Here is a 22,602-nt window from a genome sequence, read left to right as displayed (position 1 = left end):
ATGCTCTGCCCTGTCCTGAAAACTTTTTCAAGTTGTATTAACCTCTTCACTTGCATTCTTTGTATAAGAAGACACAGCAGAGTGGGCAGGGAACTGTGTTCAGATGGTCCCAGTTTGGTGTCCAGCCCACAAAGGTTAGCTGGCCTGTAGCTGTCCCCTACTTACACTGAGGGAGAGCACCGGGCCTGTTTTGAACATGCAGTATCTGTCTGTCCCAGCGCAGATGTCGTCAATGTCTTCTTCATCTCCCTCCAACCGGAGTTCCTTGTGCATAAACTGAGCAAATGCCTTCATTCTGTTCGGGCTCCCACCAACGCAGACAAACTGTCAATAAAAATGAGCAGGCACCTACCATCGTCACCATGATACGAGCAAGAGGCAGCATTCAGTTCTAACATTTTGTTTTGTTTTGTTTTGTAGCACGTTTAATTTACTTCTGAGTGTGTGTAGATGTCTTGGATTGTGCTCAAAGTTTGGCTCACTTATGTCATTAACCTAAAAGAAGGCAACTAGGTGAAATGAGTTATGTACTAAATTAGTGAGGAAAATCATGTAAGTGTACACATTGTTCAAGGAGGTGGTTTTGTTTATAGTAACATCAGTCGCCATCTTCATAGATATGATCATCCTAGTGGTGGGCACTCCAATAACATGTTTAATGTCAAGTGCTAAGGATGTGGAATGTAAGTGTGGGAAAGCAAAGGGACACCTGCCAGGAGCCATTATTTAAGAATTTACTGTGGTAACCTCAAGCTTTAGAGGAAGCATCTCAAGACTTTTCTGTTCTTCACTCAGAAAAAAAAATCAGTACAGAACAAGGCTTGTTAGCATAAGTTCAGAACTTGACTGCAGTAGGTCATCCATCCCACTAATTTGTCTTTGTATTTATCTTATTCTCTTTAGGGTAGATGTTGAGGTCAAAGGTGGCTATATCTAATAAAATATGTTGATAATCTGAAGTAAGACATGGTAATGTAAGCCAGAGTTCTGAGGTAGAGGCAGGAGGATTATGAGTTTGAGAGCAGCCTAGACTGCATACTGTGCATTTGTTGCCAGACCAAACTATATAGTGAGACTCTATCTCAAAAGAAAATCATAATTGATCATGTCACAACCTGTTAGGGATACATCAACCCCAAGAATGGGAGAATATGCCAGAGAGAGAGAGAGGAGAGGAGGGTCCTGTTGGCAGTCTACATGAGTAGGCATCCAGGTGGGTACCAAGCAGGGTCAGCAACAGAGGGGAGGGTCTGAAGGCCAGGAGGAAGCAGAGCGCACAGAAGACAGAACAGTTTGTCAGACAGAAATCTACTCAGAAACAAAAGCATGCGGTATGGTGCGAATGTGGTTCAGTGTGTTATAAGAGATGCAGTGTGTGTAGTGTATATACAGTATGGTGTATGTGGTGTGGTCTATATGGTGTGATTAAAAGATGTGATATATGTGGTGTAAAAGATGTGGTATATGTGATGTGGAATATGTGGTGTGGTATATGTGATGTGTTATACAAGGCGTGGTATGTATGATGTGGTATATGTGATATAGTATATGTGATGTGGTATATGTGATGTGGTATATTTGATGTGGTATATACGATTGGTATATATGGTGTGGTATATGTGGTGTGGTATATGTGATGTGTTATACAAGGTGGGTTTTTATGATGTGGTATATGTGATATAGTATATGTGATGTGGTATATGTGATGTGGTATATTTGATGTGGTATATACGATTGGTATATATGGTGTGGTATATGTGGTGTGGTATATGTGATGTGCTATATACACAGTGTGGCATGTATGGTGTGTGGTATGGTATATATGGTCTGGTGTAGAGTGAAGTACAGAAACCAAAAGCCAAGGAATGCTGGGCAGCTGCTAATTAAATGTAAGCACACTTGACTTTGAGCACTAGCTCATCATTGATGAAGTCACTTGCTCAGCAACACAGGAAACCTTTATATTCCTCAGATCATCATCTCTGGCACTCTCAGGTTTAATCAGGACGAAGTAGGATTGAATATAGCAAAGGAGCAGGCATGGATCCCAGCACCTAATCAGTGTCCATATATGTGGACTTCTACATTTCATATCAGATAATACTGCTCTGGCCTGCATTTTGAACCCACATCTCTGTTGCAGGATTCAGTAAAAAATGAAGCTGACTTAAGTTTCCTTGGAGGGAAAAAGACACTTAGTGGTGCCTGGCTCATGTGGGCAGTATTGGGTAGAGGATCCAAGGAAGGCTAGCAAGGGCCTTCACAGGGGCTGTCTGAAGAAATTCCTGAGGTTGTTGAGTGGGTGTCCCTCCTGCAAAAGATCAACAGAATTATTGGGTGGTCTGAACTCACGATGCATCCTGTTTCCACTTAACAATAATTCCTGGGCGGCATACAGTCACTTTCAATCACAGGACATAATTATTCTTTTTTGTCTGGACACTGTGTTTCTCATCTACACTCACTGCTGTCTTCTCTGGAATTTCCTAGGAGGTTTTTCAACACAGCCTTAAGGTAGTAATGAACAATGGAAGCCAGCCATAAAGTCTAGAGAAAAGATGGCAAGGCAGGCAGGGCAATGTTTAAGGTAAGCTTCGGATACTATTGATTATTCAGGGACTTTGCCCCTTTCTTGTTAGGAGTAGTTAAGCACCTTCTAGCTGTGCGTAGGTCAAGGTCTAAGTACAAGGAGGCCCCTTTTAATATACAAAATACAGGAGTTTGAAAATAACCTCACTGTGTGGTGCCAGTACATCTAAATTACAATCATTCAGATTGACCATAAAACCAAAACAGATGTTAGGATAGTTTGCAGTTTGTGTTCTGTAGATATTGCAGTAATCAAGCAGAATGTCTGCAGATTTCTGGAGACATGTGTAGAAACAAGCTTAACTCCTGACACCTAATCCCAAGTCAGAGTCACTAAGCATCTCCTGTAGATACCATGGCCAGCCTAGATGCTTTAATAAGAAGTAACACATAGCCGAAGTCCACTGGCCAACCTTGGTCTCTGGTGGCACTGTGATTTATGCTCCAAACAAAATGATGTTTGTCCAGGATTTATCAAAAAAAATAAAAAAGGTAGAAATGCATTGGGCAGGAATAAGAAGCATTATAAAAATATGTTCAGGATTTTGCCTAATGACTTCCAGAACAAGTTCACCTTTAAATGTCCCCAGTAGCTTAAAAAATTTTGTCATACGGCATTAATTTATAACATAGAGTTTATGCATTTTGTGTATTAAGAAGGACTATAAACATTTAAATGCATATTATGAAGACTTATGAAGCAATGATTTTCCATGTTACTTAAAATTTTGAAGATCCCACGCATTTCAGAAACATGGCCCAAAGCCCTGTGAGCTTGAACTGCTCTGAATGCTTCCTACCTGAAGATGAGCTTGCATAGTACCAGAAGGCATCACACAAGCTTCTAAAGAAGGTAGGCAACCAACAGTCCTGTAGCTATGATGTCTATGAACCATATTAATGACCGGTACTGCATGGTAACCCTAAGGGTGCAATAGTGGCACACATATCTTGGTAGTGACCAACAAACTGCTCTCTAATTGGACTTAAGGCCCACTCAACAAGAGTGAAAACATTCATGGGACTGGAAACCTAGCTAACCACTCAGAACTAGGGGAGTCATGATTATTGGAGGAGAATCCACAACCACTAATTTACTAAACCAGCACAACCCCTAACAACAATCTATAAACAGTTGTCCTAATAACCACAGGTTAAGTATAATCTTTACTTTGAACCCCATCAAAAAAACCTCTCTGCAACAGATGGGGACCATTACGGAAAACCACAACCAGTCAAAATTCAGAGCTGTGGAGCCCAGTCTCAGTGGATATAACTACAAAGCATTCCTGCACCTAAAGATCAGGGAACAATGGGGAAGAGGAGAGGGGAAGTCTGTAAGAGTCAGAGGACCGGAAAGTTTGTTGGGAGACTGTGTCACCTAGTAACATCAGAAGGCGCACTCATAACGTCTCACGGACATAACGACCTAAATATGAGCTGAACAAGGGCAACACCAATGGACATGCAAAACTGTATGGAGAAAAGCATGTGAGACCTCAAACACACACACACACACACACACACACACACACAAACGGCAACCAAAGAAAGCTGGGAGGGGTAGAGGTGTTCTTCCCCAGGGAAGAGTACACCAATTGATTGGCCAGTGCCAAATACTTAGTCCTGAAAACATACATACAAGCAACATCATATGGCCTGAACTAGGTAATACTTGGGATTGTATATGTATATACATATATGAATGCAATAACAATTAGTGAAAAAGAAGCCATGAAATTGAAGGAAAGTGGGGAGTGTATATAGGAGGGTTTGGAGAGAGGAAAATCAAGGGAGAAATGTTAATTATATTATAAGTTCAATAAAATTAAAATAATTGCTGGGATGAAGCAGAGGGTACCAGTTAGTGATTTTATAAAAGGCATCTGTGACAACATGATAAAATATATATTTGGATATTGAATCTGAAAACTGTCTTTCTAACACATCTATCATATTTTTCAATTGTCTTCATCTCCTATGCGTATGGCAGAGACTGATGAGTTATACCAAGACTATTTCCTCTTCATTCTGGGTTTACAGGTAGTGCTAACTTCCCAGGCTCTTTTCCAGCTAGGCAAGACCATATGCCCGAGTTCCAGCCACTGGAATATGAGCAGAAGTAGTCATCCACTTCCAGCCTGGTTCACAGTGCATCCCACCCCCATCCTACAGGAGGATAGATTGTTCATATACAATCTATAAACAACAGGATGCAAGAGGACCAGGTCTCTAGACTCTACTCCACCTGGCCAGCCATCAACCAGGTGCACCTGCTTTATGCTTGTTATGAACTAAAGGTCAACTTACATTGTACTAGGTCACAATGTATGTAGTACCAAGTAGGAAAATCCTTCAAACACAAGAAAGCTATGAAGGAAGAAGGGTGGCAGTCAGAGTCAGTCAGATTTGTTTTTCTGTGCATTTTTGTTTAAGACAAGATCCCATGTAATCTGGGCTGGTCTTGGAGTTATTATGTAGTGAAAGCCAGGCCTGAACCCCTGACCCTCATGTGACACCTCCCAGGTGCTTTGGTTGCAAGCAGGCACCATCATACCTTACTTTCAGGCTTAAACTGTATATCTTACCATCTTCTCTACTTTTGAAGTTAGTACTGATAATAATTATGACCATCATTTATGGGGCAAAGGTGAATTTTTAGGTATTGGTGGGTTGTGTCCTGTGTTTTGTAGCCAGAATTGCTGACATGAGACTTAAGGAAAAAAATCAAATCTACAATGCTTTCACTCTGAGATAAGAGAGTGCCAGGTGAAGAGATGCTTCTGTGGACAGAATCTATAACAGTACAACTGGGTTTTTATCTTCTGTTCCCAACATTCTGTTTCTGTTATGATTATATTTCTCTTCTGATCCTAAAACTAAACACACTTTTGCCTCCTTTCCATCAAAATGGGGCTACAGTTGGGTTTTCTCTCAGGGACGAAACTCCTTGAAATGATGCATTTCTGTTTTTCAAGAGACAGTCCTGGTGGGTGACAGTGGTTCTGAAACCACAGGGTGGCAAATACACTGGTGGAAATCCAGCCAGGTAGAGAAGTGGGAACATGAAGTTCCAACTTCTAATGTAACAGATAAGACCATACACACTCGTGTGTGTGTGTGTGTGTGTGTGTGTGCACATGTGTGCGTGCACACAACATGTGTGATTCTCATCTCTAAAACAAAGTTACCAATCCTATAATTTAACCAGTAACTAGGAGAGTAACAAATGTAGTGTTAAAAATTAAAACAATAAAATGGCCACTGTTTCATCAGAGAAATGTAGAGTTTAATCTCAGCTTTTTCACTTACTGGCTGTGCCTCCTACAGACTGATAAGCACAACAGGTATGTTTTAACACCACATATACATTGAGCCCTGGTTTCCTCTTCTATATAGGAAAGATAATATCTAGTTTCGAATGTAACCAAAGCCTGACTTTAACTCCTGACCCTTTTGCCTATACCTCCCATGTGCTTTGGACACAGACATGTGGGTATAAGAAAGGAAGGCATTCCCCTACACGGTGGGGACTGAGTAGAATCAGAAACAATGAAGACAGTCCATGAATGGTGGAAAAAAGACAGACACTTAGATGTTTAGATAACAGGGCAATCTATATCAAGATATCTCCGATCTTCTTAATGTACTGGATAGAGTGTGCCTTCATTTGTTAACTATGGCAGTCCTTCTGTTCCAAACAGTCATCCTTAGATAAAGGTCTTGGAGAAATCACTGCGAGGCATGAACTTCACACCTAATATTTGAATTGGGGTACAATCCAGTTAGTGAGTGCCAACATTAACTCGATCCTGGAGCCCAAACATCAGACTCAGTAGAAGAGATAGAGATTACATTCAAAAGATGATGCAGGAAAAGGAGGTAGGCTGTAAAAGGCAGGGAGCTGCAGTGTGGAGGGGAATGGGAACACAGGCTGTGCTGCTGCCTGGAAACCCACCCAGACTCACGTTCTCTCCTTTAGCACCGCAGGGAGGAGGCAGCTGCGCATGCATGGACTTGACAATGGACGCCCTAGATATACTTGCTTCCCTACTCCCTTCCCTTCTTGCACGCTCCTTTCTTCCTCTGCCAAAAGTCATCCTCTTTCTCCTCTTTCTCTACATTCCTTCCAGTTAATGTTTGGGGAATTTTGACTTACAGTAACTGAGAGAGCCCTGGGAACTTGGTCTGAGTACCAGCTCTGCCACTCTGGCGTAGCTTGAACTTCCTTTGACTTCTATGAGTTCATTCCCTTTGAGCATGTCTGTGGCTCATCCTATACAAATATACTTGCATGAGAAAAGTCCTTACAAGAAACAATATCAACCTGAGTCCTGTTTCTAATACAAAACATTTAGTATAAAAGTTAAAAATAGTTTATGTAATTCTCAATCCCATGAAATAATAATATAATGTTAAATAAAAATATATAAGATGGTAAGTTGCATCATTAAAACTAATTTTTTTAGTTACCCAGGTTGGCCCTGAACTTGTTATATAGCCAAAGATGATCTTGAATATTGAATTTCCGATCCTCCTGCCTCAACCTCCCAAGTTTTGGGGATACAAGATCTCACTACTCTACCAGTATATGCTGAGCTATACCCTTATTAATATTATATGCATTTTAATATTTTTTCCTAAAAAGAATGGAAGAGGCTGTATGGGTTAATATGCTCAAAGCTCTCTATGTGCTTGTAAGAAATTGTCCTTAACATTTCATTCCTTCTTAAAAGGGGGAACCAAATACCCACGGAAGGAGTTGCAGAGATTATCTATGGAGCAGAGACTGAAGGAAGGACAAGCCAGCCTACATATAGCTATCTCCTGAGAGGCTCTGACAGTATCTGACTAACACAGATGTAGAGGCTCACAGCCATCCATTGAACTGAGTACAGGGTCCTCAATGAAGGAGTTAGAGAAAGGACCTATGGAGCTGAGGGGTTTGCAGCCCCTTAGGACGAACAACAATATGAACTAACTAGTACCCTCAGAGCTCCCAGGGTCTCAACCACCAACCAAGGACTGCACATGGAGGGGTCTGATTAAGAAAAACAAAAACAAAAACAAAACAACAACAACAAAAAAAGAAATTGTCCTTAAGTAACCTAGTATCAAGTATAATGAATATATACCAGTAGAAAAAAATGAATAAATGAAATGAAAGAAAAGAAAGTGAGTTGATGGTGTCTTGGTCTAGGAAGTAGGGCTACAAGGTATCATTTAAAAGCAAATGTTCTTGTCTATGTTTTCCTAATTTTAAATAAGAAGCAAGAATCGCTTTTACAATTTATATATATGATATAATAAATAACATAGTAATATATTTCTCCCATTATTATTTCATAATAATTTTCTCATGAAATATTTCTTATAAGACAATAAAATCTTAATGATACAAAATATGGGCAAATAGTCATTTTTTGAGAAGAGAAGAATAAGGCATTGTTAGTCTTGGATTCTTTTATGATTTAATAAGATGGGAATTAGTGAGGTTCAGCAATAAATGTAGATGTTAAGCTGTGAGCTGAATCTGTTAAGACATAATGAATTATGAATACCCAACAGTATTGTCAATAAAATTATATTTATCTCCAGGGAATGGAGAAGCAAAGTAATCATATTTGCATTGGATTTAGTATGGAAACCTTTGTATCCTGTTGGGGTGGAAATGACCATTCATGATGCTCATATTCCAAATTAGAGTGGCTTCATGGGCTCTTGGGAGTTCTGACCTGTCTTTACCCAAGGCTGTGAAGTTTAGTTTAGAAAGAAAAAAGAAAAAATGGCAGGGGAAATACAGTAAATTTCCTGACATTCAAAAGATTTTTACCTTTACGTCTCCAAACATTGCTGGTAGGTTGTGTGTTTTGGTTCCTAAATCCAAGTGATAGAGGATGTCTTCATCCATGGCATCCAGGTGTGGATTCTTCACATACACAGACTTTCTTCTAGGGAAAAACACAATGAAGATGTCAAGCTATTTGGAGAGAAAACACACCTGAGACAGGATAACAATCTATACCTATGATCGTCACTACCATAGCGAAAAATCTCTCGTAATTAAATCTATAATATGGCTAACGTTTGTTTTACAATTACTATATACCACATTTAGACCTAATCATGGAAACTATACCATGTCAGGAAACTGATGAAATAAATACGTTTTACAATGTACTACTATGACCATTCCATTGGATGAGTAATATTAATAATCTAACTTAGAAATGAAGACACCAAGTCTCTTAGAAGTTGAGCACTCCCATGCAACCAGGAAACCTACAGTCATCTCTCCTCAGTTCTCTCTGTCCCTAATTGTCATCTCTTACTGTGAGATTACATTATATAGGAGCATGGCTCTCAGACCACCTTTATTCTAGTGCATGATCAACTGGACATACACGTATTGTGCAAGCATGAGCAAGCTAACTTTGTCCTTCTGTTTCCTCATCTATGAAGTATGGATGGTGAAAACCACCACTAGGCAAGTTTGTGAGCCCTGAATTTTGTGATAATTATAAGGCATTGGGATGTACAGTGACAAAGCACTTACTCTCATGCATGAGGCTCAGCAACACATACACACAGAGACATACACACAAGAGAGAGAGAGAGAGAGAGAGAGAGAGAGAGAGAGAGAGAAAGGATGCTTGCAAAAAGTCTTATGCACAGTGATAGAAGTATCCCTTTATCCCAATACATGCAATATTTTGAGGGCTTTATTGAGATCAATCAGGAAAAGCAGAGTGTGACCCAAAGTGCTTTGTGTTTATGAACCTCCAATTCTTTTCCTTTGGGGTATATTACTAGGCAAATGCCCAATGAGATAGTGTCATATGACTCAGTTTGGACAATGGGATGTGGGGACGTGAACTGTCTTTTGTATTGCTTGGCTCTAGGTTACATTATCTCAGTGGCTATCTGGAGTCAATGCCCTGTTCACCCGTGATTTGCATTAAGCAAGAAGCCACTGGGCTCAGACAGTATTGGTGTCTGATCACTGAGAGGTTGCTAGCTATGGGGAGCTTGGGAGGGATCCTCTTCCTATTAGAAGGCTTAGGTGAGAAAAAGACCTTAGAGGATGGAGAGCTTGGTGCAGAGAAATCACCAGGCTCCTGGGGAATGTGAGCTGGGGTACATTGGAGACAAAGAAAGGAGGAGTAGGTACAGGCTGGGGAAAGGAGAGTTAGCTAACCAAGAAAACAAATGCTTAAGATGGAACCCAAGGAAGCAAGCCTAAGGAGCTTGAAGAAGGGGTGGGGAGAGGGGAGGAAAAGGGGTTTAATCTTAATAAACATATAAAACAAAATTCAAAACTATTGTCTTAAGAAATATGAAACTTAGAAACAGAAGGTGAGATAAAATGAACCCTTTAGCCCAGCATGGTGATGCAAGCATTTAATCCCAGCACTAAGGAGGCAGAGGCAGGCTGTTACATGTGAATCTAAGGGCAGCCTGGTCTGTACTATGAAGTCCCAGTCTAGCCAGGGCTACATAGCGAAAGCATGTTTCAAGAAACAAAAACCAACCAAACCAAAGCCTTCTGTTTTGTTTTCCTTCAAAGAAAAGCCCCTTAATATAGAAAATGTCCAATAGCGTTCATTAACCGACATCAGAAGCGCGTGGGATGGGGAACACAATAGAAAGACAAACTTGCCCCAGAGAGAGAAAAAGGATGGGAGGCCTAGAAGCTTTGCTTTGGCATCAGCCCATCACTCCATTACCCAGGATGCTTCAGTGGCTTCTCATTTAGCCCTGCATCCTGGAGCCAGCAACACACTCAAGGCCTGAACATAACACCCTTAGCATGGCTGACAGAATTCTGCTCCTTTCCTGACTGTATCCTTCCCTGGGGAGCAACTCTATGCTTCAATAGCCGTGTCCCTCATGTTCCACTGAGGAGGCATCTCTCAGCACTGTCTCCATCTCCACACTTCTTGGCTCCCTTCTCAATTTTCCTGGTCTGGGTCTAGGTCTGGGTTTAGGTATACCTACATAAATATTGTATGAGCTCTGTGTTTGCTTCTATATGCCAGGATTCCTTAAGAGCAACCATGAAGAATTGCCTGGATGGCTCTTTCAGATATCTAGATTTAGTTGTACTTCTCTGTCTCTTGTCCCTGTCTCTCTGTCTCTGTCTCTGTCTCTCTTTCTCTCTCTGTATGTATGCATGTGTGTGTAATTCGTATGCCATTGGTATACAGAAACACTTTGAGCATCAGTGCCTTTGAGAACCTCCCAGCCATGCTTCCTTTCTACCCAAGGCCACTGGCCCAGGCCCCCTCACAGCAGTCCTAGCTGGGCCACCAGTCCTTCCTTTCTCACTTGGCAAATCTATGTGATACAAGGTAGTGAGCTGCCCCTACAGGTGGATCCTTAATTCAATCTTTCTTTGTACTTACAAAGCACATTCTTGACAGCCTTCAGTTCCTTTATTTATCATAATATACTCCTCTGGCTATCAGTGATAACAAATTATCTGTCTCGGACCGCAATGGTCAAGACCTCTTACCAAGAATCATCTAGAAATTCTTTGCTCTTCCTACTTCCTTGTAAATACTTTAAACCATCTCAACTAACCTCAAGATCTTATATATCTCCAGAGACTCTCATCTGATCTGGGATGTGCCTTAAAAACCACCCAGGGGATTCAAAGGAAAAACACTGGTGACTAGAGGGAAATCAATTGGATGCTCAGAAAGTATTCTTCTTAATTTTGCCATCAAATGCGCTACTGATGTTGAGAGCTCCTGCAGTAAGCCTTTGCTCATGAACTTCTCTTTCCACTCCCCTTCCATCTTTTCCTAATAAAATGCAGCTCATTCCTTAAGACCGGCTCAAACATCATATCTTCCGGGAGAGTTTTCTAAGCAGTCTTTATCCCTAATCAATATCTCCCCTCACTGTTGTTCCTAAAGCATCTATGTTGTGCTAACACTATAAAAATGGAGTTAATTTTCTGTCTCCTCAAAAAAACTGTAAATTCCTTGATGCAGGCTGTCTAATGCATCTTTCTTTAATCTCTAAGACTTAACAAATCCTATTTGTTAACCTAAATTTAACTGTTCAGAGAGTGGAACAAAATACTATTAGGTTTTCTTTTTCTCCTTAAAAACGTTGTAAGTAACAGGTTCTCAATTAGTTGGCAAGTGGTACCACATTTGAACGAAAGGAAGGAAGGAAGAAAGGAAGAAAGGAAGGAAGGAAGGAAGGGAGGAAGGAAGGGAGGAAGGAAGGGAGGAAGGAAGGAAGAAGGACAAAGCCCATGATGGTGCTGTACTGTCACTGCTTCAGAGCAAGCCCCTGCATCCCTAAGCAGGTTAGACACAGATAGATGCCTCCTTGCTGAGGGAGGGGGAGTGAGTCAGCGGTTCCTCACAGTCCTTACATAGAGTGCTGAATGAAGCTTCAGGGCCTCTCAGCCCAGCTCAGGAAGCTGCTTAGAAAGGCAAACCACGTTTCTACCCCAGAACCATTGAATCAGAACCTGCATTTTAATAAACCCAGTGATTCATATGCACATTAAAGTTCTGGAAACACTGCCACTCACTTCCTCCTCCAAATTCAATTCTACATTTGATTTCATTCTGCCAAAGCTGATTTCATGATCTAGAGATTTTCCTTTGGGCTTCCAACCGAATCTACGAACTGTACCACTAAGAAACCCATTCGTCTCCAAGGAGATGCCAATCGCTGGGGCAACTTTAAAGCTAGAGTCTGATGTTGACAGAGAGTCTTGTCCCACTGATCCATGAAAATGCACTGCTAAGGTGACCATTCTGTCAGTGACCAGAGAAGGCTCTTTAGCCATTTGAAATCTTTTCTGGTTCCACACAGATTTTAGGGTTGTTCTACTTCTGTGGTGGAGGGCATTAGAATCTTAATTGGGTTTGTATTGAATCTGCAGACCACGCTGGGTGGTATGGACATTTCACTAGTCTCTCTGTCAACAAACACAAGCTATCTGGTCACCTATTTATGTCTTCAAGCTCTTTGAATGTCTTGAAGCTCTTTCACCAATATCCTATGATTTTCAGGATACAGTATTACTCTATTTAAGTGGGATTGTTTGATTAAGTTCATTTTTAGGCAGTTTCTTGTTAGTATATAAAAATATTCATCTTTGTTCACTGAGTTTATAACTTACTTCACTGAATTTATCAGTTCTATTAGGGTTTGGTTGTGTGTGTGTGTGTGTGTGTGTGTGTGTGTGTATGTGTGTGTTTATGCCTTTAAAATAACAAACTTAGAGACATCACAGACCTTGAGTGGAAATACAAAACTATTGTAGGGAGTGCAAATAAGATATGTGGCACTGTGCACCTATAATATAGAATTAAGCTCTAGCCACACAGTGAAATCACTAGATGGACTTTAAAGAGCATCTCTGTCCCTTCTCTAGATTTCTGATTCAATTGGACAAGAACACCTGTGCCTTAAAGTTTCTAGAACTACTGATGTCCATCTTTTCTGTGTTCAAGATGAAAATCTCAAATCAGTACAGTCATTAGTTACATTCTCTTGTATTTTAGTTGATACAATAATCTGTTAATGTGCTTTGGGGGTATTCTTTAGATTTATGTTATGTCTGATTGCTAATTAGTGAAGCTGAGACAAAATAATCCTAAATTCAAGGCCAGTTTAGGATATATAGAAGGCTTTAAGCCAGCCTATGCCAAACGGTGGAATACTGCCTAAAAGCAAATAAGCAAGCAAACAAACAAACAAAAACCCACACATGATTGAAATCAAAACACTGTGGCACTGAAACATGAGCAAAAGAAATAAGTTAGACGATCCAGAAATAGACCCTGTTATAAATGGACATCTGGTATTTGACAAAGCTGCCAGAAACATACAATGAAGCTTTGCAATAAATGGTGTCTAGAAAATTTGATCCTCACCAGCCAAAGAAAGAAATTGAACCTGGTCTTGGACTATGTCCAAATGTCAACTCAGAATAGACAGCAGCTGCACATGTAAGACCTGAAGCTGTGTCACAGAAGACCACAGGGGCAAATTCCACCATATTTGTTTGGAAAGTGGTCACTCGGGTCAGATTCCACAAGAAAAGACAGACAAACAAACAAACAAACGAACGAACAAATGAGATTGTACCAAACTAAACCCATATGGTAAAGAGACAATCCATGAGCTGTGAGAAAGTATTTGCAAACTATACACCTGATAGGAGTCTATTATACAAGCTAAATAACTTAATAGGAAGAAAGTAGAAGTTGGTTGAGTACAGCCTAAAGATTAAGATAGGTGTTCTCAAAGATCCAAACATCCCACAAGTATATTTCAAATTGTTCAACCTTAAGGAAATGAAAATTAAAAACACAATGTGGTATCTCTTCAAACCTGCTAAAATTAGTATTATCAAAGGCCAGTGATAATAGATGAGGACTAGAGACAAGAGAAATCTACTGGTACAAGTATAAACTAATACAAATTGTTTGATAAAATATGGGGGGAACTAAAATAGAACTATCATATTGTATAGAAATTTCACTTTTTGTTATGTATTCAAAATAATTGAGATGGGTAGGCTGGAGAGATGGCACACTGATTAAAGGTGCTGGCTGCTCTTCCAGAGGTCCTGAGTTCAATTCCCAGCAATCACATGGTAGTTCACAACCATCTGTAATGTGGTCTGATGCCCTCTTCTGGCATGCAGGTGTACATTCAGATAGGGCACTCAGACATAAAAATAAATAAATCTTTTTTAAAAACTTGAGATTTTAACTTGAGACTATAGCAATATTTATAATAGTGAAATATATTTACTTACATATTTGTATATATTATAATTTTTTTATTAATATATATTCAAAATGGAATACTATTTAGACTTTATTACAGCATGATAGCACATGTGTGAAAATCAGAGGACAGCTTGTGGCTCCTAGGGAGCCAACTCAGATCCCCCAGCTTAGTGTCAAGTGTTTACCCACTGAGCCATCTCACTGGCCTCTCAGCTTTTTTTTATGTTTGTTTTGTTTTGTTTTGTTTTGTTTGGACAGGGTTTCTTTGTGTATCCCTGGCTGTCCTGGAACTCACTCTGTAGACCAGGCTGGCCTCAAACTCAGAAATCTGCCTGCCTCTGCCTCCCAAGTGCTGGGATTAAAGGCATGCGCCACCACCGCCCGGCACCTCTCAGCTTTTAGAAAGAAGAATGTTCCATTATTTGTGACGTGGATGGAACTTGACGTATACTAAGGATAACAGCGTCCCTGAAAGACAAACACTGTGCCACCTCTCCTTTGTATAGACTCTAAAAACTGTTGCTCTCTCTGAAACAGAGAGAAGAGTGGTGGATATCAAAGGCTAGGGACCAAGAAGGTATGGGGAAGAGCTGGTCAAAGGGAACAGTTCCACTGGAGGATCTTTACCTTAGTGAATGATCTATACTGCCTTGTTTGGTAACCACATGGAAGACATACATACTTCCAACTTGCATTCAAATAGATTTTGAATATTCTTACTACCAAACAATGAGATATTGTTGAGGTAGTGAATATATCAGCTAGATCAATAGAATTTTCTACAATACATACATAGTTTGAAACCTCTCCATGGGCTGAGGATATAGATCAGTGATATATCTAGTATGCATGAAGTCTTGGGTTCAGTCCCAAACACTATAAACTAACCAACTAACTAAACAAACCCCCACCACACATCGTGCCTCATAAGTACAGGTCAATTATCACTTTCAACTAAAAACAAATAAATTAGCATCTTAAAAATCTTTGAGGAAAGGCTTGCCTGAGCCTTCATGTCAAGTTCAAACAAGTATGAACCTAGCTCTTCAACACTTTTCTCTTTCTAAAAATTACCATCTCCCACTAAATAGACTCACACATACTATTTCCTCAGCTAATCTTTTTTTTTAAGAGTTATTTATTTGTTGTATTATGAGTACACTGTAGCTCTCTTCAGACACACCAGAAGAGGGCATTGGATCCCACTACAGATGGTTGTGAGCCACCTTCTGGTTGCTGGGAATTGAACTCAAGACTTCTGAAAGAGCAGTCAGTACTCTTAAATGCTGAGCCACTTCTTCATGCCTTTTTCTTAAAAGCCCATTTTTATTCTTTTCCCTAACTGGTGCTCTAAATATTTGTCTCCAAAGAAAAGTGCTAGCTGGGAGGTGTTTCATTTTTCCTTTGGCTTCATTTGTGTATTTCTCCATCTTTCCTTGGCTTCCCTAAAGGAATGGAGGTGGCTGGAGGGGTCTATTTGAGCCTCGGAGTGGAACACTGACCGTAGGCTGATGTCATGGCAAGACATTTCCCACAATTCTCAGTGAATCAGAGGGAATTTATAAAAATTCCTTAAGCCTCATGAAGACTAATGCTCTATTATGTTCTGTTAACCGGAGGCAGAAATTAGAGTTTAATTTGCAGGCAGCTTGGGCAGATTTATGCCTACCTTTGAGATGAATAACATCCATGGTATTTCAGAAGTCAGTTCTATGTCAAGTCCGTCCATCACAAAGCATATGAAATTACCCCACGACACACTCAACACAGTTAAAGTGCCGTAGGCACCACGGGGCCCTTTCATTATTTCTCAGGTACAGCCTATGGTCCTGAAATTAAACATTGAACTCCACAGTGAATTCCAAGCTGTACTTTGAATTTGTCTGCTCCTGTGGCTTGGTTAAAATTCTCATGTTTTTTTTTAAGTTCTTTTGACCTACTTTCTTTGTCTTTTCCCCCTTTTTTCTTTATTATTACTCTCTGTTTTTTTTTTAATCATGCTCTCTTATGAAATTGTGTGGAGGTGGATATGCTAGGATGCACATGTGGAGGTCAGAGGACAATTTTGTAGAGTCCGTTCCCTTCTTCCACCTTTCTCTGGGTCCTGGGGAGTGAACTCAGGTGGTCAGGCTTGCTCAGCAAGCATGTTTATCTCCCAGCCTCTGCTCTGTGTTCTTATATGAACCAACTTGCCAACTCCTTAAGAAGCAAAGAATGAAAATTTTTCAGTGCTCTTTTGTTTCCCCCCATGGATTTGTATTATGAACAGTATTGGAATACATAAATTTAAAATAAAATCCAAGGGACACTCATCTGAGTGAAGCGATGAAGATTAAAATTACTCACCTCTCATATGCATTCTTGTCAGGCCTCATGGATCTATTAGAAGCAGGCAAAATGGAAGCCATACTCTGCAATGGGCAGATAGCAGGAAAAAGGGCCTACTTTTAAATTACACAGCTAATCACAGTGATGCAGCTTCAAGTCAGAATACCATCTTCCCTTCAAACTTATGTTTCCTTCTGAAATTTTCTCTAAAACCTTCTCTAAGTATTTTGAACTCCTCTGACAATGTCAAAACACTATCATTGGATTGCCTTTTATACTCAGCCCAGCTTTTAGAGAATCATTCCCCAAGAAGATAGGCTCCCTTGGAAGGTGTGGCATCCTTTCTCTTTGACCAGGTTGGTTAGCTTGTTAACTTTGATCCCACCACCTGTCCACAACATGTGACCTTGGTCCCGACATAGGGCAGGTATGACACCCAGCCTTATTTGCTTTGAGACAACGGTACATGAATGCAAGCCGGCTTTCAGCTTCTATGCTAATCTCATCAAAAATGTGCCCCGTACTCATGAGAACTTTCAGTTCTCAAATGTTTCGTTTTCCCATCCTGCCTCGGGACTTGCCAATTTGTTTTTGTTCTTTGTGATTACTAGTTAGGAGAACATCCAAAGTTGGGGCCTCAGAAAGGTTCCTTTGTCTGAACTTTGCCCACCTGAGCTCACACAGAAGCTGGTGTCTAAGCAAAGCTGGTTTTCTGAGGCCTCTTCATTTAACTAAGTACTAGGTTGACTCTGCCATCCACTAAACCATGTCTCTGGGTGTCGGTGCAGGTAGAATAGAGTTATAGCTTAATATCTTCAGAAAATATGGTGTTTTTGAATAAAGAAATCTATTAATTAGTTGCCCATGGAGTTGTGCAGGGCTGTTATACTAGCACTTAGGAGTCAGGACAGGAGAGTTGCTGGAAGTTTGAGGGCAGTCTGGTTTACAGAGTTTCATGACATATATGCAAATAAAGCAATCCCTGCCTCAGAAATACAGAGGGAAGGAGAGAAAAGAGGTAGGAAAAAGGAAGGGAGGGAAGGAGGGAGGAAGAAAGGCAGGGAGGGAGGAAATGGGGAGAAATATTATGGATTCACTGTGTTTTTCAGTGTATTTCATTCAGGAGTGAGGAAATCTACTTCATCATGATCCTTTTTCTCATTGTTCCTACGGGAATCTGCTGACATTCCCATACGGAGCAGAGCTTTGAGAACATTGACTTTTTTTTTTTTTTTTTTCCAAGACAGGGTTTCTCTATGTAGCCCTGGCTGTCCTGGAACTCACTCTGTAGACCAGGCTGAGAACACTGGCATCATGGATTTTAAGCAAATCCGAAGTTAAAATACTCTCAAGTATCAAATAGTAGCAGACTTCCTGAAGTGTGTGGATTTCTGTTTAAGAAGGTGCATTACAGCCAAGGAGCAAACCCCCCCTGGATCTTAACTTCAGGTGTAGGTCACCTCACTTTCTGCTGAAAAGCATGTTTTTGGCTTCTTTTGGTTCATTGTAGTCAGCAGGCAAAGTTTTCGTAATGGGAAGGCATATGCATGTTGGGGAATAACCAAGGTAGGCTACCATGACACTACCCGTCCAGTACTTATAATCTTACCCAAATTATACAAGAACCATTATGAAAGTTACCTTAGAAAAGGTAATGATAAGTACAAGGCAAAATAACTCTGGGCATGAGAGTTGTCTTCAAACTTGGGACCTTGGCTCCTGCCTGTAGCTTATAATTAGATGTACCCCTCAAGGCTCTGGGCACTGCAAGGTGGTCTACCTGATGCTCTTTCCCAACAGTCATGGACAGCATTGATGTTAGCTGTTACCAGCCCTTTAGTTGGCTGTGTATATGCCATAACTCTCCATTTACCTTTAGAAGATAAAGAGGAAGACCACCCAATTGCATCTGGCATTTTGGCTGCTCCTGACAGGTTGAAAATGTTAGCTGATTAGTTATTATGTAATTAATTATCTCGTTGAGCAAGTTAGGGTAACTAACATGTCTGTCTCCAATACAGATTCTGTCAACCAATGGTCCCAGTCACTAATAATGTCATAGAGAACAAGCTAAAGTGTATGTACTCCATAGAACAACTTTTCCCTGCTCTGGGCATTAAGACCAGTAGTCGTGATGCAAGGGAACTTTAGAATAGACTTGGAGGGTCTATGAAAGGCGAGTATCAGGTGATGTCTTGTGAGGAATCTGAAATCATTCTTTCCTGATTTCAGTCTTCTAAAGACTAATTCATACTCTTACAGTGAGCTGTTACCAGAAGGCTTAACAGGAACGGGGGAAAGTTTTGTTTTGGGAGAGCATGCCAAAGGTCAACACGGGTCCAGCCTGTGGGTGTTTGCAAACATGGGCTGCATTCCAGAAAAGCCTTATGATTCCTTATAGCATGGATCAGGAAGATCCTGCCTTAGTTCCACCAGATTCTTGCGCTATGGTGTCGAGCTGCAGGGAAGCGAGTCTCCCAGCCTTCTTCCAGCGTGCCAGCTGCTGAGGACCCTCCACCCTAGACTGTTTTCTCTCTGGCTTAGTTTTGCCTCCAAGCCCCTGATGTTCAACTTGATGACTTTAGGGCTCTCCTCTATGGCTACAGTTTCTCCTGATTCCAAGAAACTCAGACCTTCGGAGTTAAAATCCTGCCTACCCACTTCCTACAGCAGTCTTCTGTGGCTCTGAAGAGGGGTTTGCTTTTCAAGCTCAATGTTAATTTAATCTTAGTGCTAAATGTTTTTTATTTCTAAGTATTTGCAACAAAACAACTCTAATGGCCTTTATTTTTTCCTTCAGCGTGCCGGCATTTTAAAAATCAAATGTCAAAACACTTTCAATACTCACACATGGTCATGGCCCACCTTAACTCTTTGAGTAATATATTTTATCTGCGCTGAGACACAATCCTCAGGATGCTTCTCCTTCAGGTGCCCTGCCAGGTAGTGCAGGGAGATGGTAGCCTTCAGCAAGTTATCTCTGATCTAGGAACAGCATCCTCAACAGGCAAGCATGAGCTAGTACACGTGCCCCTCATGTGAAGTACCACATCCCTGTCCTGTTTTCCTTCTTCAGGATGAGTGGTTAAGGGCAGGCATGGACCAAGCATGGGAACTTCCCCTTTCAAACCAGATTCCCCTACTGGCCTGTGACTACCTTACAGGAGCTCTAAAAACTTCTTAGTCTATCTACTCTGGTGCTGCATAGTATATTTATAATTTTGCCTTCATTCAGTAACATTAACTGTGCCCAAGAAGTCTAGAAAGTGCTGCAGATAAAGGCACAAGTAAGACAGTTCATAATTCTCTTATCTGTGATGTCTATGGACAGAGAAGACCTATGTTTCCACTTTCCTCAAGCTTGTCTTCCTGATGTCAAAGCACATATGACTGTATCAGCAGCTGCTCTTGTGTCAAGCGGTCAGCTGTCTTAATCTTTTGGCCTTCCTTTCCTAATCCGTCCCCAGCTCTCTCCTTTTTATTGTAGATGAATTCCAGTGAAATGTTAGACATTATTTTGCTTCAGAAACTCCAAAAGCCCTAATAGTACTACACGATTTTCATGGCCAAATATCTGCAACAGAACGACACTAGTGGCCTCTTTTGAAAATCAAATTTCAAAATTGAATGCCCAAATAAGGCATTTCACTGACTGTAATGCACTTGTAACAGTCACACTTAATGAATAGGCACCTAGCTCCTTTAATAATACGTTTTATCAGTGCTGTGTGCAAAGCCTCCCAAAGATGCCTTACTTTCCATTACCCATCTAGGCTTTCTTACTCTTTCCCACCATCTTGGGAGCCAGAGCAGGGAGCAGTGGCTATAAACTTCCTGCTGCTCACTTTCTTTAAGAGAAATCCTCAGCATATCTGGCCTCCCTCTGTCCACGACTCCTCTTCAAGGTGACCCCACGGAGTGGTACGGGTGTGAAGTAATCTCCGTGGCACGTTGGCAATAAGGAAGAAGAGCCTTTTACCATTCTTTGGTTCTTTTGTCAGGTGGTAAGTCAAACATTTTCAAACATATATTTTATGGGTTCTGAGAGACACTGAGGCTGGCTAACCTTATTGCAGTGGTTCTCAACCTTCCTCAGGCTACAACCCTTTAATATAGTTCCTTACGTTGTAGTGACTCCCAACTAAAAAGTTATCTTCATTGCTACTTCATAACTGCAATTTTGTTATTCTTATGAACTGTAATGTAAATATCTGATATGCAGGATATCTGATATGTGACCCCTGTGGGAGGGTCATGTAGGTTTAGGTTGTTTTTTAAGACTACTTTTAACCAGAGTTCTCAAATATTTCCACCCCACTTCCAGTCCAAAGATAGGGGAGAAAAGATGGTAAATGGGACAAGGGGATGTGGACCTGTTTAGAAGCAGTTCTTTGGGGAGATTCCAATCTGTATTTATCAGAATACCAGCAGTCCAGTTCAGTAGTATCAGGATGCCAAACACAAATGAGCAGTGGTTGCATAATTCAGCAGAGACCACCAGGCCTCCACCAAATTGGCACCAGTTAGCAGCAATGTCCAGGACCAATCAGGATGCCAGGAGTTCTCTGCCATTCTCTCAACAAAGCATTGCAAGGCTAGCTATGCAAGTGCTCTATCCCTGTTTGTTGGGTCCTACTTATAATCTCTCCAAACATCACGTGCCCTCCCAGGGTCTTGCCTCAGCAAAACATCACATGAGTCTGCATCACATGACACAACCAGAAACTTCCACTTTGGGTATTTTGACCCCTAAAGGGGTCACAACCCAGGGTTGAGAATCACTGCTTTGATGGACAGTGGTGTGTTTCCTGAATGCGCTAAACGTGGCTGAGCTCAGTAGAAAGCGTCTCTTTGCATTGAAGCCCCTCCAGAGCCAGGTGGAAGGAGTCCACCAATGATTCTTTTCCAACATGACACGGAAACTGTTTGAAACCATGAGCCCATACAAATCTTTGTCCCATTAGCTATTTTGGTCAGGCATTGTGATCACTGTGATACTAAAGAAATAAATAGGGAAATTTTGGGCTGACAAAGGGCTTGTATTGTTAATAATTCTGACGATGTGATTCTTAGACTTTTAGAACTTGGACTCCCAGGCTGAGCTTTACCTACTTGGACATATGTTGCTCCCTCTCCCTGGAAGTTCATCCCTTGGAGTAAAACAGGAAGTCCTGTGCTTCTCCTGTTTGCTCTCTTTCAAACTAGAAGGTGAGGTCCCTTTTGACTCTTCCCTGCCCCGTGAATTTCCTCTACCATTCTGAGTTCTTTCTAGTTTCTAGTTAGCAATCTCCAGAGAGTGAGTGGAGACAGGCCATGCAGACTGCAAGCAGCAAGACTATTGAGCCATTCAAGCCTGTGAGAGCTCACACGACATCATCACATTCTCAGAATGATAGACAGGGAACCTACAGGATTTTCTTTTTTTTTTTTTTAAAGATTTATCTATTATTATAGATAAGTACACTGTTGCTGTCTTTCAGACACACCAGAGAGGGTCAGATTTCATGACAGGTGGTTGTGAACCACCATGTGTTTGCTGGGATTTGAACTCAGGACCTTCGGAAGAGCAGTCAGTACTCTTAACCACTGAGCCATTTCACCAGCCCGAAGCTACAGGATTTAATGTTTTCCTTTCTAGGTCTTGGTCTTGTATTGGTTCAACCTTTCCTTGCTATTCTCCTGTTCCTTCATTTTAGAATAGGAATGTTTACTCCATGGCATTATATATTAGAAAAATACACCTTCTCTTTTTCTATTTTATGTAGGCTCACAGACATAGAGTTGGCCTTGAGCTTTTCAATTTTTTTGAAGAGAAATTGAACTTTGACATTTAAACAGCCTTGAAACTGCTAAATTTAGGGCAGGGATCCTAAAGCTATGTTTAAGTGCTTTTTATATTATGGATGACCATGAG

General features: G+C 40.9%; 1 protein-coding gene across 1 annotated transcript in view; it reads right to left on the bottom strand.

Annotated features, from left to right (window-relative positions):
* Upp2 (uridine phosphorylase 2) overlaps positions 1-22,602 on the bottom strand; it is a 211,099-nt gene that overhangs the window by 18,840 nt on the left and 169,657 nt on the right. Inside the window, exons 2-4 of the mRNA XM_031370313.1 lie at positions 16,707-16,771; positions 8,423-8,540; positions 166-324 (exon numbers count right to left, since the gene is read on the bottom strand). Coding sequence (XP_031226173.1) covers positions 166-324; positions 8,423-8,540; positions 16,707-16,771 — 342 coding nt within the window. The remainder of the gene's footprint in view (positions 1-165; positions 325-8,422; positions 8,541-16,706; positions 16,772-22,602) is intronic.

This window comes from Mastomys coucha, unplaced genomic scaffold, assembly GCF_008632895.1.
Source record: "Mastomys coucha isolate ucsf_1 unplaced genomic scaffold, UCSF_Mcou_1 pScaffold15, whole genome shotgun sequence".
Classification (NCBI taxonomy): Eukaryota; Metazoa; Chordata; class Mammalia; order Rodentia; family Muridae; genus Mastomys; species Mastomys coucha.
The sequence above is the reverse complement of the archived record's forward strand: the minus strand, read 5'-3'. Positions and strand labels throughout refer to the sequence as shown.